This window comes from Rhipicephalus microplus, chromosome 8, assembly GCF_043290135.1.
Source record: "Rhipicephalus microplus isolate Deutch F79 chromosome 8, USDA_Rmic, whole genome shotgun sequence".
Taxonomy (NCBI): domain Eukaryota; kingdom Metazoa; phylum Arthropoda; class Arachnida; order Ixodida; family Ixodidae; genus Rhipicephalus; species Rhipicephalus microplus.
In genome coordinates, this window is record NC_134707.1 from 28,118,235 (window position 1) to 28,136,768 (window position 18,534).

Below are 18,534 nucleotides of genomic sequence, written 5' to 3' on the forward strand. Positions count from 1 at the left end.
CAGCAGTGACAATTTTTCTAGAAGGCTGTTTGCTAGGCTTTCCGCCCTGTACAGTAGCACTGCAGAGCAGGCTAGCGTTGAACAGGGGCCCTGTATGGTACATCACTTGTTCATGTTTTTATTCTACTGCAACTGGCAGATGCAGTTATAGAAGGGAAGGAACAAACTTTTTATGGACCGGTCAAAGCATTTGCTGCTTCAAGAAAATTATTTTATTTAATCAAAAAGACTACCATCACCACGAGAAGTTGCTGTGAGCACATCATTTCGACGAATCTTCCTAATTGTTTTTAGTTTTGCCGTACTGAAGTGCCACAGAAGGTCGCACGGACGCACGCATGCTCGGACGGACGGACAGACACACGCATGTGTGGACGGACTGACTGACGAACGGACGTACGGACGGACGCACCGACTGACGGGCCCACGGATGGACGCACGGATGGACGGAAAGATGCGCACACGCCTCGCCTCACTTATCACGATTCACTCTGTGAGTATCCTGTGATTTTTTTCGCCATCGTGATGTCATTCTAATAGGTGACTTCAACTGCGTTGTAAACGCGCGAACCGATGTACTATGTCCTGAATGAAACCAGTGTTCTTGGAATTCCCATACGCCACTACCAGAAAATAACGTCATTACTAACCCCCTTAAAATTAACATGCCAAGGATGACAAGGTGTCTTTGACAAAAATAGGTCCTCCTATCGAAACATCGGCCAGCCCATATATGAGGGACTTCCACTCCTCACCCTGATTGTCTCACTAACTATAGGCTGGGACATTTATTTAGTGACTGCCTTACCAGACAACACAAATATATAGCTTAGTAAAAAAATTTGCATTCCCCAAAATCCTGGTGTTGGGTGCCCATATGAAACGCTTCTCGTGCCACCTCAAAGACGCCTGTGGTGTTCGGTGATATATCAATGTTGCAGTGTAATGCGCTGTGATGTAGTGTGTGCATCTAGCGCTGCCACAGTAATTAGCTTCACATGATTATGAAGCGCAAGCTGTAATGGTCATATTCCACCGGCCAATCTTGGCGCCTCATGCTGAAACTAAATCTTTCCACAAATCTATGTCTCCATGAATTAACAACACCAACAGCAAGACAACAGCATTGTCACAGAACTATGAATAATGGCTGTGTCACGCACAAGAAGACATGCAGGTGCCTAAATGTGTCAAGCTTACAGTTACAGCGAGTAATCAATTTCATCACATGCCTGCTTCTACACGGAAACTCCTCGAACAAACTTTACAGCACACTTTGCTTACGCTTACAGCGACTGTTCTTGGTCCAGGTTGAAGCAGTGGTCTTCACCCGGTCATCGTACGATGCCAAACTCCGCCGATAGGCGTCCACGCACGAAGGAAGAAACCACGCCAAAAATTCCAGCAGAAGCACGAGTTCTGAGCAGCGCCGCAACCGCATGGCACAGAAAAATGTCCCACTCCTTCAGGAGATTCCTTCGCGAGCCCTTCGTGACTTCATCACCGCAGGATTCCAACCCTGGGTGCAGCTGAGATCTTCGACCGACTGTCAATCGCGTAAGCGTTCCAGAGGTTCTGCATGAAGTGACCGCTGCAGGTCCCCCAACGACGCAGCGTGCCAGCACGCCAGAAATGGCGAGAAGAGATGGTGCATCCATTGTTGTTGTAAAGACGCGTGAAGGCGCCTTCGCCTTTGCGAAGTTAGCCTGTGTTGCGCTGGGCGTGGAAACGCGTGTTTTTTTCGCATGCACGCCATTCACGCCTGGCCACCGCCGCCACAATGGGAGCTGCCGAAGAAGGCCAAGGCCTGGCCTGCCGGACACGACGTGGTGGACGGGACGACGGAAAAGAAATTGGAGCGTTAAATTGCTTCCGTGCCAGGTTTAGTTTTTTTTTTTTTGACTATCAAGAAGTTAGCGTGGTATGTCTAGCGTCTTGAAGACATAGGCGTGCTTATCTAGGTCATATAGCCGAAGGAATCAACAACAACAAATCTCGAACAAAACAGATGCTCTAGGCAATGTAAAGGGTTGGGGCACGAGAAGCTCATTTAGTGAGAGAGAAAGAGAGAAACGAGTAAGAATGAAAGCAGAGAGGTTGACAAGGTGCTAGAATACGCTATACAACCCTGCACTTGGGTTGGGGATTAGGTGTCACTTAGTCGGAATTTTTTTGTTACGCCATGCTTTGCAAGAGTTCAATAGCGCGTCCTTGTTGAAACATTGACTCCTGTAACATTCCTTGTTCAATAAAATACTGATAACAACAAAACGAATACATATAACATCGAAGAGAGATAATAGTAGGAGCAGCGCAGAAAATATAACATCAGTGCTGTGGTTGGTCGCGATACGACATCATTGTCATGATGCAATCGTTGTCGCGGTGCGATTTTCGTGCTAGTGTCAACAGTGCGTCTATGATTATATAATGACGCAAACATAGACGCCGAATAAGCACGACAGTCAGAGGCTAAGACCAAAATCACGACCACAGTGGAAGGACAAAAACAACAAGAAAGAAGGCAGGGAGGTTAACACGACCATACTGAAATACGGTGAAACACATAGAGAAAACTGGCTCTCACTTGCAACTGTTTATTCCTTGAAAAATACGGGCTAATAAAAGCTATTTCTAGCCAACCCACGTGCAATGGGCTTGACCCATCTTTTACCTAATCACACTGGATACCTTGTAATTACCGTACTTCCGACTCGCTTACTGGTTGATCGAAGTTTCGCTTACACAGTTGCCACTTCACTTCTCTACGAAAAACACCTCAAAATTTTTCCCATACTACCTTATTTTTTTCTTTTTTTTCCATGATCTGAATTTCTATGAAGCCTGGTGTGCACCCACACGATGTCACTTGTGTACTTAAATCCTCACCATCCTTATTTCTTACAGTGAGAGCACCTTCCTTTGCTTGATCGTTGACGCAGCGTGCTTCTTACGCACGTTAGGGCTATTTCACAAACCACTTCAGTGGCACACTTGGTGAATGGCCAAGCATTATTGTTTTTGTAGCCTTTCGTGAGCGTGGCTTCCTGTAATGCGAGGGCACAACTTCGCCAGTTTGTTTGAGGTTGCGAACACCAGCGGTACGTCATGCGCAGCGAAGTGAAAAGCAGCGCGTGGCACAGGACAGTGGCAGCAGGACAGTGACATCATACAAATATCTCACAACACAAGTTTCACGTCACTCTTCTCCTCTCCCTCCTTTCATGTTTCGTGTGCTATATTTACTCACATGTGTGGAATAAAAACCTGGGTTGTAAGCTCAGCTCTTCGTCACTCTCTGTCATTGTCCTGTGGTACGCGCTGTTTTGCACTTCGTTGATCATGTACCAACCAGCCCAAATATGCACTTTAGTGTTAATGTCTTGCGCACTCGAAAAGTTTTGTAAGGTTGTGTGTGTACTTACTTACGTAAGGCACCACCTCCGGCAATTCGTTTTCCTTTCATGATTAAGCCTGGCCATTTTCGACCTGCTGCAGAGGGAATTACACAACCACTAACATCGACCAGGGGAACCCAGTGGCTTTCGAACTGGCCACTTGGTTATATTAGTTTCTGATATAGGTGATGAGATATTTGGTTATATAACTTGATTGAACCACTTGCTTACGTACGTGGTTATATTAGCCTATATTGCACAAGGATTAAGCAGTCGCAAGTAAGCGCCAGTTTTGTGTGTCTCCACTTTTTTCGGTGAGGTCGTGATTTTGGTGTGAAATTCGCTACTGAATTCCGATATACAACAACTGGGCCCACAGCGAGTACTACTGGGTGATCCGTGTTTTTTAACCATCACGCTCATACAGCCATAGTAATATAGTTTTTGCTGAAACATTTTTTATGTATGATCCCTGCATAGGAGAATATACAAATATGATGCTAAACAAACATGGTAGTTGAGGAGGCTTAGGTGATAGCACCAAGGTACTGAGTGGTCCTTATTCCTTTAAGCATCATAATCATACAGCCATACTTATTTGTTGTTGTTGGAACACACCCTTTATGCCAGTTGCGTGTCTTCATAGGAGATAATGCCAATATGATGCCAAAGAAACGTGGTAGTTGAAAAGGCTTACGCGATAGCATCAATATATTAAGTGGTTTTTATTCATTTAGGCATCATGGGCATATAGTCATAATTATTTTTGGTCGCGGGAAGATAGTTTTCAAGGCAGTTTCGTACGCTTATAGAAGATTATGCAAATATGATGCCGAGAAGACATGGTGGTTGAAGAGGTTTAGGTGAGTACATGAATAAACTGTCTGGTCCTTAATTTTTCATGCGTCACGCATTGTCGAAAAGTGATGGTTCTGCCATAGTTTTCCAATAAGTTTGATGTGAATGTTTCCTTATCTGGATTTTCAAACATTCTAGTGTCGTACTTCCGATGATATCATGAAATGTATATTACCACATGCTCACACATGCCAAGAAGATATCTTGTCTATTTGCGCCACGTTCATATATCAGTTTCGTATCTTGTATCACACAGAGTAATCTAAAACTACGGAAAAGACCGTATGGAAGGATGTACACTCTTTCTCCAGGTACTGGTAGATGTGCGCTGCCTTTTCACCTGCAGTATGATGCGCCTGCCAATACAGTTGCAATAAGTAAAATTTCTTCCACCTTCATGTTTCATTTGCTCGATATCAAAAGTGTTGGAGAATCTCCTGAAGTGTTCCTCTATCATATCTTCTTCTGTCATCCCATCTTCATCTACAGTAAGTTGCGCTCGTTCTATCATTCAAGACAGAGGCAAAATGTTTTTACCAAAGTATCGTAGTGGATCCGGCAGCTGGTTTGTCTCTGTTGTGCATTCCTTTCATCTCTCTTTCTCTCTCTCTCTCTCTCTCTCTCTCTCTCTCTCTCTCTCTCTCTCTCTCTTGACATTGCTTGATATCTCCTTTGATAACACTTGCACCAAAAAATTTCACAAAGCATACAGGCCAGAGAATGAGCTTCGGCTGCCTAGAAAAAGAACGACAAGCAGGCATGCTTAAACTGCATCTAAACACTGCGAAAATAACAACAAAAGCAACAACAACAAATAACAACAAATAACAACCTGTTGTAGACTTTTCGCGTGAAAAGTCACCACCAGGTGACTTCTCACACCTCTCTGAATGTTATCAGTGTTTATCGTTACATGAAGAACTGTCGTAAAGTGACCAGGTGGGGTAATGCGCAGGCCCCGCTTGAGAGAAGAAAAAGAGGCACGGTACTATATTTAAAACTGCACTTAATTCTGCTGAAAACAACAACACAAAACTTAAACAAAACATCACACGAAAACATAAACACATCAGCAAAAGAAATAACCAGCACCAGTCAACTTTTATCTCCCTGAGTGTTATCAAAGTTCACCTTTACACCAAAACGTTTTTTTAAGTGAACAAGCCAGGTGATGAGGTTGGCTTGCCTCATAAAAAACAAAACAATACAAAATGACGAGCAAGCATCTTTAACCTGCACTTGAACAAAGTATAAAAACAACATACAGCTCAAATAAAAAATCACATGAAAGCAAAACACAAGAAAAAAACAGCAGCATTCCACTTTTCACATCTCTGTGAATGTTATCACTGTTTACTATCCCGTTGAATTTTCCACACAAAGCAAACAGGCTCGGCAACGAGAAGGGCCTGTCTGGGCAAAAAAAAAAAAAGACAACCAGGTTTGCTTTAAAAGTGCACCTAAGCCAAGCCAAACAACACAGAACTCAAACCGAAAATCACACGAAAAGAAAACACACTTCAGCAAAAGCGAAAAAAAAAACAGCCTTTGTATTCTCACATCTCTTTGAATGTTATCAATGTTTACCATCCCGACAAAAGCTTTCACAAAGCGAACAGGCTGGGTAACGAGGAGGGCCTGCCTGAGCAAAAAGAAAAAAAAAACAAAAACAACAACCAGGTATGTTTAAAACCACATCTAAACCAAGGGAAAACAACAACACACAAACTCAAACTGAAGAAAGAACACCAAAGCACAAACAGGTCAAAACCAAAAACAGCGTCAGGTAACGCTCGGGGAGGAAGGAAGTGGAAGGACGTGCAGGATCGTTGACCGTGAAAATCTTCTTGCCCTCAGCGGCGGCGGCGGCGGTGGCGAGAGAAATAAGCAAAAAAGATGAACGCAAGAGTAAAGCGACGTTTCGGCTGTGTGACCTGCTCTCCAGCGGTTGGCTTCCGGGAGGAGGCAGCGCCGGAGAACGAAGCTGCGGCCTTAAAACGACCACCTTGACTCGGCGGCCGCTTCAGTCCTGGTCTGCAGCGCCCAGACTGAATTCAGCCCAACCGACACGCAAGGTGAGCCCTTATTTCACGGAGCTTTGCTCTGCTTTTGACAGCGATGATGCGACTTGTATGGCTCCAGGGCTGTCGCGGGCCGGAGGTGTCCGGTCGGAAGGACCATTAATTACATCGAGTGTACTTAATCGAAGCATGTACTTTCGGTCGTTGGCCATTTAATAGACCAATATATCAACGCTTGGTACAAGCCGCTGTTAGAAATTAGCGTAAAAGTAATCATTCCCACACCTTCAAAGTTGTCCTAAGCGGCATGTCATGCAGCTATCTCCTACTTCGTTGCTTCATGAAAGTAGAGTAATTAGCTGGCAGGTAGGGAGGCTCTCCTTTTGTGATTGCAAAGTCACAACTAATATCTATCTGGATGTTGCTTGGGTATACTTAGACACGCTTTATCACATAAGTGCCTGCGCACTGCTGATCAATTTCATGTGTGCTTTTGCCTTCCGTTGTCGTCATCAATAAGACATATTCATCTATAACAACATTTAGAGAGCCATCTTTTACAAGTATGATCCATGTAGCATCGTTAGCGCAGTAGCTTCACAATACCAAAGAATAAAATCTGGCGGCATGACAACTCCTTCGAAATACAAATGATCTTATTTACTACAATATCGAGAAAATTGACGCACCTATACTGATTCAAGAAAGAGCTCGCAAAAACGCCCATTTGTTGAGACAATTTAAAATTACGGCATCTAACGTCCAACAGAAAATAATCCATCGTTCAGTCACACAAGTATTCCCTTTTGTTGTTCTGTCGTAGGTCTCGCTCTCAGCTAAACTACAGGAGCGTTAAAATCATATGCTCGACAGTCAATATTTGCAGTGACAAGTTTTCAGAGCTAAAACTATTTTAAGGGCACCGGGGCTCTTCAATATAGCACCTCAAGAGCACACCAATATATATGCAGAGTAGGCCAAGAATTACACACCCATGTAATATATAGCTCCGATTGCCGAATGACCACTGTGCAATTGAAGCCTGTTGTCAGTGTCCAGGCGCAGAGCGTTAATAATTGTGATGCATATTGTGCCATAGTTAGTATATTGTGCCACAGTTCTTCAAAGTGTACCATAGATCACCATAGTGTACCATAGTTCATCATATTGAACCACAGTTAGCATGTCTAAAGAGTGACCTTTCGCTTACAGATGCCGAGAATTTTTTGGGCTCTTCTTGTGGGCATTGCTTTGCTGGGCCTCGTCGATGCACAGACGTCCAGGCCTCAATTGAGTGAGTACACGTTCAAAGATTGATTGCTACCTGGAACATCAGGGCATTGCCATTTCGTAGTTACTGTGGCTCGCCAACCTCACTAATCCTAACGTGTTTACTGTCCTCGCTTAAGAATTCTTTTAGAAACTGCGGATTACACCAACCTAAAATCAGTCATATTCAGGGCCAGCAACCGAAATCTGCGCTGGCCCTTGAAACTTTTTTGTGACACAGGGAAAATTAAAGAAGTTCTGAGCATACGTGGTTCAGTGTAAAAATGCATATAAAAACTGCACACATGACGGCAATATGCCGTGTAGGTGCCGTCGTTAAAGACGGGTCGTTATCTAATTTTTGTTCTTGCAAAATAATAAGCGTCGAAAAATCAGCGCAAATGGGAGCCATGTTCCGCCTAAGTCGCAGTTTTCGGTTAAATATCCAGTTACAGCGGCTCCATCGCCAACGGCAGAACCCGACAATGACAGGGAAGCCGAGCAAAGACGATGACACGCGAAGCACAGACCGCGACTGCGTCGACTACATTGAGACGTCGCTGTGCTGTTGTTCGTAGAGAACGATTATCAATCGCGTAGTGACGTTTTCTCGCAGGTGGATACTTCACGTTTCTACGATACCGGAACCAAGCGTGTGAAGGAAAATACGGCCAGAACGGGACATGCGTCACCGAGCAGGAGTGCGGCGCCAAACAGGGCACCGACATAGGACGGTGCGCCGAGGGCTATGGAGTATGCTGCAGAGGTAAGTGTTCTGCATATTAGTAGCGAGATATATGCTGTAGGCATTCGGCTTAATTTCACAACTGTGAGCTCTCCTGTTGCTGTATTCATTTCGAACAAACCTCCCCATTTGGTAACTATTCGCATGTATAAGAAAGGTGGATATGTTGTTTGATTAGCGTTACTGGGGCACCGGTATTTCTGTGGATGAGATTAAGTTCAGTTCAAATGAAAGAGCGATTTGAGCGTCCTGTGAGCATGCTTTGTTATGTCGCATGAGGTAATAGGAAGTCCTGCACTACGGCGTTGTTCGCAGTAGCATCTGCCTGTTGTTTTGTGATGTGAAATCTTAACAATCATTCAAAACAAATCTGAGACTAATTATGTAGAATGAATAATATAAAACGCAGTAAAAATAAACGAAGGCGTCGAAGACGACATCGCATTCATTTAATTATAATATCGCAGTTTACAAGTAAACAGCTAAATCTGGTTAGGATTATTCTTTCTACCCTTTCCCTATTTGTATCTTCCTGTCTAAACATACACTTACTAAACGATTATTTTTAGTTAGGAAGCCTTATGTCTGTCACAAACAATGCTTTCATGTAATTCTGAGAAGCTGATACCTAGTCAATACACCACTGATCCACCAACAAGCCAAAAAAGAATGTCCAAGTCGCCGCAGTGGTGATATTCATTAGAGTTGTCACAGTTTTGCAATAATGTACAATTGGCATCTGGTGCATTATTCTTTATCTAACCCATTTTAACATGTCTTTATCACCTGATACATTTCTCACTAGCCAGGCGAAATCGGCGTCTTGAATGTGTTTTATTTTGCTGTGGCCTGTACGAGCTTCCCGCAGCCAATATCTCCTTGCGTCATAGTACGCAATCAGGAACAAGTAGTATAAAGGAAACACGTCTGTAGACAGAACAGCGAGAATATTTAGGAACCCCAAAAATACCGTCTAATATGAAGCTCATAAGTATAAGCTTTGGAAATACAGGGCATCGTACCTGTGTCTGCGGATACCAGCAGCTCACGTTTGTTACGAATGATGGCGAAGTAGTAGTGAAGATGCAAAAACCCACTCTAGGATTAGGTTGTAACTAAGACAATGATAGCACTTTATCTTTGCATTGCACGCAGACTGTATCACTTGTGTAACAGCTTCACGTTCCTAAGCGCAAAGTGTGCTCTAAGAAGGAGTTTTTTCAAGTCATCTCAACGACAAATACTTAAAGTCACGAGAAACTAGGTACCAATAGGTTGCGCGTCACGAGCCATCACTTCAATCTAGTGTGGTTCGAAACAGCCATTTTCAGAAGGAATGAATGAGTTTGACAGGTTCCCCTGCTTGCTTGCTGGCATCGTCCACTTTGACCTAATGATATACCGTATTACTGGCGCGACAATCATACTACCACACCCACAACGTGCAACTTTTAAAGCTTCACTTACGGCACGCACGTTAAGTCGACGTACGATGCAGGTACGCGAAAATATGTACGAGAAAATAAACTTGCGCTTCTGTACGAAAAGCAAATAAAGCGCAACGGCTTCACCGGAAGTGCTGCGAGCACCCATCTACACAAAAGAAGACTCAAATCCGTTCGCTGCCCACAGCTCATTTTTTAAAAACGAGTCGCGTTAGACCAGTCGCCGCCCACCTACACTCTATCGCGAAATTCGATAAGACGTGCACTTAATAATTTACGATAACTACCCCGAATGAGCATGAATAACGCAAGGGAAAGCGATAGTCCTTATCACTTAATCATCCGTTGAACGATTCACACGTGGCAATACGTTGTGTGGAAGACCTTGGTTTGTTGGTGACAACAAACCAAGATCCTAATCAACAAACCAGGTCCCTAATCTATTAGTGACAAAACTGTCCACTTTTGTCTTACGGGCTACAAGTTTCCTCGTGTGCAACCGTGACTTCAAAAACAAGTGCAGCATGCATTGGTTAAGTTGTAAGAGGCACTGCTACGAGCGATTCAAAATGGTACACATCAATTGCTTTTAAAGCGTGTGCCTCGCTCATGTACGCATGTAGGATAGTGTTTATAACGCAATGAAAATATATTCAATAGAAAAAAGCTATGTGTTAACACTATACACACCAAACCTGCTCACCGTGAAACGTTTACATCCTAACTCAAAAATAAAATTACCTGGCATGCTGTTCTAACACAGGAAAGAGCTACGCTTCCCCCGCCACGGTGGTCTAGTGGCTGATTATACTCGGCTGCTGACCCGCTGGTCACGGGATCAAATCCCGGCTGTGGCGGCTGCATTTCCGATGGAGGCGGAAATGTTGTAGGCCCGTGTACTCACATTTGGGTGCACATTAAAGAACCCCAGGTGGTCAAAATTTCCGGAGCCCTCCACTACGGCGTCTCTCATAATCAAATTGTGGTTGTGGGACGTTAAACCCCCCACAAATCAATCGAAAGAGCTACACACAATAATTTCTTGTGACGTCCTTGAACCAAAATATGCTTACTCATGGTTGTTGACTCTGGCCTCACTTTTACCGACAGTGAGCTTCACGTGCAACATGGTGAGCAGCGTGAACGAGACCGAGTTCGTGAACCCGAGCTACCCTAGCGGCGAGGTCGGCACGGGCACGTGCGAGGTGACCATCACCAAGACGCCCGACATCTGCCAGCTGCGTCTGGACTTCCTGGAGTTCAGCCTGGCACCTCCCGACGAGCAGGGTCTGTGCAACGTCGACTCCTTCATGGTTCGCAGCACCGTGGGCGAGAATCTGCCGCAGCTCTGCGGCGAAAACAACGGCCAGCACCGTAAGTAGAACCGGTTGCTGTCAAACTTTATTTACCGCGATAGTACTGCCTCGGGCACCTTCAACTACTTTCATATAGGTGGTATGCTATCTGTGCTCCATTGTGTAACAGTGCTGAAAAAAAGAAACATTTTCGGCCGTTAGTTGAATGGCAGTAAAGGCCACCCACGGCTGTAATACGGGTGCCATAGTAGCACAATAGTACCTTCAGAGGCCAACTGTATTGTCGCCTGAAAAGTTGCAGCCTTTCCTATATTCTAGAAGGGTGTTAGCGGGTCATTGTCTAGAAGAATTGCAATGTGTATGAAATGGCTAATTGATAATCTTAGTTTAACCTGAAGCATTTTAATTCCAGCAAAGATAGTACATTGGCGAGAGGTACAGGAAGTCACATCATCAACTATGTATCGTTACTTACCATTGAGCTTGACAGTTATTCACATTGATGATATTAAAATTGTTCTAGTCATTACTGAACGAGTAACAAATAGAAATCTTTGTTTTCTCATGATGTACCGTAAGGTTGTGTTGAAATTTAATTACTGTAATAACCATCCGACAAGCACAAACGCTTAAGAAAAAGATTTGCCATGTAAAGAAGCTCGGCATGTATTTGCATCGCCTACGCTGAAGTAGAAATTAAGCGGTGCATTGCTAATGGCTAATGAGTTGTGATGAACCGGGACCTTCATTCAAGTGGAGGAGTTAGATTTGATGCTGCACAGTTGGCAAAATAATTTTTGCTATCCTCCCCTCTTTTGGGCAATCATTGTGCACATGCATTATGTGTGAAAGGCTCTTACTATGTGTTGTAACTGTTATCATGAGTACTGATAATTGATGCCAACTTTCCTAACGATTTATTACCAAATTATACGTTATATGTGCCTAATATGTTTATAAAGTAGCGAGGTCTCTCACGCATCAGCTACTAAATAGGACGTCTTGTCTTTTTTTCTTTAGTTGTTTTCCAAGATAATATACTTTATAATATTTATGCATGCTCCAGGCAAGTAACCTGAGCTTGCTTACTATAACTGAAGATAAAAATAAAATGTATTGAGCTCAATGTTAAATGGTAACATCACAGAATGTACTTGATGAAGCGTATCTTTCGATTAAGCCGAAGTTCGGAGACCACTGTTGTGTGCTACTTTACCGTCGGTGGAGCGGGAACTTGTTCAAAAATGAGGGACGTTATTTTTTTTATGGAGTTGCAGCAGGCCATGAAAAATTGTATGACTATGAAAAGCAATATCTATGAACTGCGAATAAACGAGCGTTGGGAATTCCCCCCTCCCCCTCTAATTGTGCTCTTTCTTCAAAACCAAGCGTTTGGCCCCTGAGCGTGAGGGTTTTTTTTTTTTTCGAGAACTATAGTTGCGGAAATCAAACAGATTATTTCTGTTGTGCCAATGTTAGATCCAGGGAACTACGCATGATCAACAACTCCTTCTGTTTTCTGCAGTGTACGTTGACATGGGTCGACAGTCCGGCAACCCAGTCGTGCTCAGCGTCATCAGCCGAGGAGGCAAGCGCCCGAGGCGTTGGAGAATCAAGATCAGCATGATTCAGTGTGGAAGCCTCGATATCGGTATGTTTTCCAGGACAGCCCGACCGAGACTGGTTTTTTTCTAGCTATAGTCAGATGTATTTCTCATGAGCTCAGATGAAATATAAACAGCTTTTAAGACCTTACACTCTATAGCAGGCGGCATTTTCAAACCTGCTGCTGGGAGAAGTACTCCGTGGTTCAATCGTAAAGGCTGGCAAGGTACATGATGTGTTGTGACGCTGCCTTGTCTGCCGGAAAGCCAAATTACTTTTTTTACCTTATCTGCATAATGCTTCAAGCACTACTTTACCAATTTACACAAAAGTGGTGAACTAAACCGGTGCCTTGTGTCAACTAATTCCTCAGGACCTGTCATTCATGAATGCATTTAGACTTGCAACGTTATCAGGCGCAACACGTTTACAAGCCCTGCTTTCTTGAGATAAGGATCGAGAGAACACAGACTATGGTGGTCAACAGTGCTTGATAGAAAAACTGCATAAAGGTTGGCGTACTTTCAGGCCTAGCCACAGATTTCCTGTTGAGGATGCTATAATCAACAAGAAAGTGTCGCTTGTTCTTATTGCCATTTTCAAAGAGACACTGATTTAGAATATGCATTAGTAATGCCACACAGGATGCTCAAGTTGAGCAATCACCCGCCCTGGTTTGCCAGGTCCCCTTCCTGATATCAAATGCAAACCAAGAAAATTAGCGGATGCTGCCGAGATTTTACCTGCGCAAGAAGTGGTGCACCTAGGAAATAGACACGCACACATGGCGCTGACTTCTGTCTGTTTGCGGAATGGTATATCTTGCAAAAGGGAGAGTTGCGGTAGTTGGCTTGCGTTCAGATCGAAATAGCGCAGGGACAAATCACGACAGAAGACTGAGAAACACGAGCGCTGTATCATCACAACACCCAGCACTTGTGTTGTTCAGTCTTCCTTCGTGATTCTTCTCCGCACCTTTCCAATATGAAGATGATATCTCTTGTTATATATGTGTAGTACTACACCAAGACCTCAGCATTTCATACAGTGCATTACCCAAAGCAATATATCTCTTGTAAGAATTTTAACGATCCTACACATGCAGTTCAAGAAATTCTAGAGATATACCGCTGCAAACCGTACATTAATTGTTACAAGAAACTGTACTTTTGAAGGATTTGAGTTCAAAGTTCAATCAATTAGACCAAGATGGTGAAGAAGTGTCTACAGACGTCTTCTTTGGACCCTAAAAAGTTACGAAACAAAAGTAGCTCGGATGAATGCAAGCTAGCAAATACAAGGAAACTGTGATGCAGAAATACAAAAACACCACTGCACTGAACGTGTTACGGGTGCCGTAAGTGAATGCGTTTCAGGTTACCAACAACATTCCGCCACATGCTTAAAGAACAAAAATAAAAGACTACTCTTAAACAGCACAATTCTATCTAGTGCGGTAACGCGTTACAAGATGGGGAGCAAGAGTGCGTTGACGAAGCAATGTTCTCAAAAGAGGTTCTCACAGATTGCACAAAAGGAAGTGCCTTGCATTGTTCTTACTCTTCCGCAAGAGGCTGCACGAGGTCGTACCTTCTGGAATTCGTGACCTCTAAAGAGACGCTTCGGGGGAACAAGTATGGGCCATATTTGTCAGGCTAACCGTTCCTCCACTAGCCTCACGACCACCTAAAAATATATGTTTACATTTCTAATCTTTGCAGTTCCTCCGGGATGCCTTCAGTATTTCCGCAGTCCAAGCGCCATCGTGAGGAGCTTTAACTACGGTCCACCGGTGGATAGCAAGGTCCGCTACCTCAGTGGACTACGCTACTCTATATGTCTTCGCGTGGAAGAAAACTTCTGCTCCATCAAGTGGGAGACGGAGACTAACTCCTCGTTCTCGTGGGGACAGCCGACGTACGAGGACAACGTGGTGTCATGCCGCGACGACTTCATCACCGTCGACCAAGGGTCGACGTACGGCATGGGCCCCGGAGAAGACAGGTTCTGTGGCACCAGACTCCATGAGAAGAACGTACTCATATGTAAGTGTTCAATCAATCAATCAATCAATCAATCAATCAATCAATCAATCAATCAATCAATAGTGAACCAGTCATGTGACATCATGGTGGTCACATTAAGCTGGTGAAGAAAATTTCATATTGCCATAGATCGTAAAACCATACGCTGGACGTTGGAGTATAGTAGGACAAGTGCAAAAGGGCTTTTTTTACAAAGCTGGGAATGAGTCACTCAATGAAAGAATGAGTCAATAAATCAATAGATCAATCGGTCAATCAGCTGTCACTATTTGTAGATAAAAAATTGCGTCTTTTGCTAGATTAAACCTCAGGAAACCACTAATCAATTCAGAATAAAGTCAATATTTCCTGAATCTTTTGTTAAAGAGTGAGAAAGGTTCCGAAAGCGCAAGCTCTGCACTTTCCAAATAGTCGGGCTTATTGCCGTATGCCACAGTCAAAAACACAAACCTAAAGCATACTGCTTCTTTGAACGAGCTATTGGGCCATGACTGTTTATAAAAAAACTCTAACAAGAGATAGTTGAGTCAACCCTCCAAACTAGGCGTGTAGTATTATTCGGTACACATCTACTCCGGGTGATGACGAAGTGGTTGAAATTATAGCGTTTTAGCTTATTAATTGTCATATGAACCTGAAGTGTTATTTAATGTTCACAAGTTAAGCGGAAACCAAACCGAACAAATGGATGACCTCTAGTGATCGTCTTACGAAGAACCCCTGGAACTTATCGTATTACAGTCAGCTGACCAGGTAGCAAGAATACAGGGCGTATAAAAAAAAAATTGTGGACCCAAGCTGACACTCTTTCTTGCCGAGTCGTGGTTCTGAGAGCTAGGCGAGCCAATCAACTTCTATACAATTTGTAATTCCACCATTTTCATGTCAACATTTATGCACTAGCATAGTCAATATTTACTACTTGTGCATTAAAAATGAAATCAGGCGTTCGGCGAAATCTCTCACCGTCGGTAACGCTCATGGTCAAGAGTAAAGGAAAACACCAACCAATGAATAAAATATATAAAAAAAATTCAGCTCTTATACGCGCGCTTTGCTCACTTGGCCATGGATGCGACTGTAGACTGTTTAGTACCCATATTCATGTAGTGTTCTTGACAACTGTAAAATACCAGTACGAGTGCCCCGTTGCCTATGTCAAGTAAAATTTGTGTCATAGTGTCAGCCAATACCGCTTGATTTTTTTCTTTGGCACTATTGTGTTGAGTGAGTGAAATAACTTTATTATATTCACAATAGACGCGAGTTAGCTCAGCGTCACCTGGCTGGAAAACTTGGCAATATTGGCATATATCGTAAAACCACATATTGGACATTGGAGGTATAGTAAAGCAGATGCAAAACAGCTTTTCTGACAACGCTGTGGATTGCTCTCTTATGTTGTCACCAAATGTGGGAAATACCACGCAAGAGTGCAATCTCACGGCATTTCACCTCCCGCATTGCTTTATAAAGCAAAGTGTGTTTATTCTCATATGTTCCATATCAGGAGAATGAAGTGTAACGTTTGTTAGTGAAGGGTAACGTTTGTCGTCACTGAATCTGACAAAAAAAAACATTGCTTACAGCACACAGCAAACCGTTCATGCTGAAAGTCAAGTCGAACATGGATGCCACGGCCAATTCGCAAGAGAACCAACATGGCTTTTCACTACGGTACACACAGCTACCATGCGTCGATTGACATGGAGAAGCCTGGTCCGCAAAATCATCCCGTGTGAGTTGCTCTTTTGAATTTCCGTACTCTGTAATAAATTACACGAGGTGTCGGTTGACGAACCAATTATTGATATGAGCCATCGCGCTAATGAATTTTCGTGAAGCACCGTTAACGGCCTCCGCTCCGTACGAATGTTGAGCATTTGTTGTACGCACTACCTGTCCAGACAGAGTCAGCAACTGCTACAAAAGCGTTTATAGACTCACTGAAGGGTACTTCACTGCACACTAGATTATAAGCAAACAACCATGTTACGGAATTATTGTGCAGACTCCTTGCCTCTTTCTGTTTCCGCCATCACCTCCATCATTCTTTTTTACTTAACTGCCATTCACGCAGAGAGGCGCAGGACAGAGCGCACCAGCTCGAGCCTCCTTGTTCATTTTCATGAGATTAATTCTCGTTATCCCTATTTAAATTATATCCGCTTCATACCACTCACTGGTTCTGGTGAAAAAACTTCTTGGCATCAGCCAATTGTGGCTGCATAGTTTCTTTAAACGTAGAATAGTTGCTGATAAGTCTTTGTACTTGAATTTTATGAGCACTTTAGAAATTCTAGTACTTTCACACTCATCTACCATTCTCCGCTACAGCTTCCCTCATGCACAAATGTGCTCATGGATAATGGAGTAAACAAGAAGTGTTCCCCACTGCATCGGACGTTTCCCCAGTTTCACGATTGTAACGAGATAGCGCTACCGTGCAAAAAAAAAAAAGAAGTGAATGAAGCATACCATATTGTAATAGCAGAAAATCTATTGAGAGATTTAGAATGCTAAAACAACACATATGTTATCAGAGAAGTCGTAGCGAGAGGCCCAGAAAAAATAACGACAACTTGTAGTATGATAAAGCGCACTCTTTTTGAGAACAGATGTAATTTGGGCTAGTTAGCCTACTCCCACAATTATAAGTTGGAAACGGCCGTCAGAATCGGTAATCAAGCACTCAACTACCACTCGGTAATTCACTTCCATAGCCACGGAGCCAAGGAAATTCAACAAGCTACTTTAAAAGCAACTGAATTACTTAACGTAGTGTTAGAATCATTTCACGAAGTAATCATAGTACATGCACGGATTAAAAAAAATATGCATCAATTACTTCTTATTGTGTTCGGCAATGGTATAACTCAACATGTAATAAAACCAAAGACTTTAAAGTGTAACAAATCTTATCGCACGCTTCATTCACATCAGATGCATGAGGACGTTACGGATAGTATCTTTGTATCCAAACTGTATTGTCTCAAGTTTTTTTTTTCCGCTAACATGTTGAATTATCTTTCTGGGGTTTCATTTGGCCACGGCCAAATACTGACTCGGGAAAAGATGTTGCTGTGCGTGTGCGTGCATGAGTACGTGATTGCCTCTACAATCAGAAATAATTGTTACTTTTTTTTTTCAGGTGGGCCAGGGAAACCAGACAGAAGAGGCCATAACGTGACGAAAAAGACCATCGGACCACCGTATCGCCTTTCAGCCATCTAGCTTCAAGCCATACTTTATTTATTTCTCACCACAGGAACGCAAATAAAATGATTCGTCAGATCAAACAAACGTCGTGAATGATTTCCTTCTTCTAGTGCCATCATACTAACCGTTGAGTACCTGCATGTAATGTGCTGTTTACATGAATAAGTACTTAGCTGTCTTTTGCATTCAAACAAAAATCATCAAAGATACACGAGTGAAATTTTTTTGTTCCAGCATAATAATTTCTTTATGACGTGCTTCGGCACATATATTGATAGTGAGTGTGAGTTCTGATTCGTGATTATTACAAATGCTACAATTTTTCACATTCTAGAATGAACGAAGTTAACTTTTGCTTTGCTAGTTTTCTTGTGGTTTCCTGTAAAATGAAGATTGATCCGCGGACATTTTAGGCAAGAACACGTCTACAAAATCCTTAGAAGTTTTTTTTTCCTTTTTAAATGATCAGCAACAGCAGCACAGAACAATCTGTTATTGGTGATATCAACGCATTCAAGTATATTTTTTCTGATTTAAATAGGCCGAGTTCAAACAGACAAAAAAAAAACGCAGGTCAGAAGCTGCTAGCATGCAAACGTGTTCTGACAATGCC

General features: G+C 43.0%; 2 protein-coding genes across 2 annotated transcripts in view; one reads left to right on the top strand and one right to left on the bottom strand.

Annotated features, from left to right (window-relative positions):
* The window catches only part of LOC119165280 (uncharacterized), a 96,277-nt gene that overhangs the window by 18,166 nt on the left and 59,577 nt on the right, over positions 1 to 18,534 (bottom strand). The window lies entirely within an intron of this gene.
* Positions 6,065 to 18,005, top strand: LOC119164319 (uncharacterized). The gene is made up of 8 exons (XM_037416486.2): positions 6,065 to 6,331; positions 7,490 to 7,571; positions 8,163 to 8,312; positions 10,847 to 11,110; positions 12,578 to 12,703; positions 14,379 to 14,702; positions 16,292 to 16,440; positions 17,854 to 18,005. The coding sequence occupies exons 2-7, from the start codon at positions 7,490 to 7,492 to the stop codon at positions 16,405 to 16,407; spliced, it is 1,062 nt and encodes a 353-aa protein (XP_037272383.1). The 5' UTR covers positions 6,065 to 6,331; the 3' UTR covers positions 16,408 to 16,440; positions 17,854 to 18,005.

What these genes read in the sequence shown, in the direction of transcription:
- LOC119164319 (XM_037416486.2), top strand. Translation starts at nt 7,490, where the DNA reads ATGCCGAGAATTTTTTGGGCTCTTCTTGTGGGCATTGCTTTGCTGGGC. An exon ending in CGAAAACAACGGCCAGCACC is followed by an intron (nt 11,111 to 12,577) that starts GTAAGTAGAACC and finishes TGTTTTCTGCAG; the next exon opens with TGTACGTTGACATGGGTCGA. An exon ending in GTGTGGAAGCCTCGATATCG is followed by an intron (nt 12,704 to 14,378) that starts GTATGTTTTCCA and finishes TAATCTTTGCAG; the next exon opens with TTCCTCCGGGATGCCTTCAG.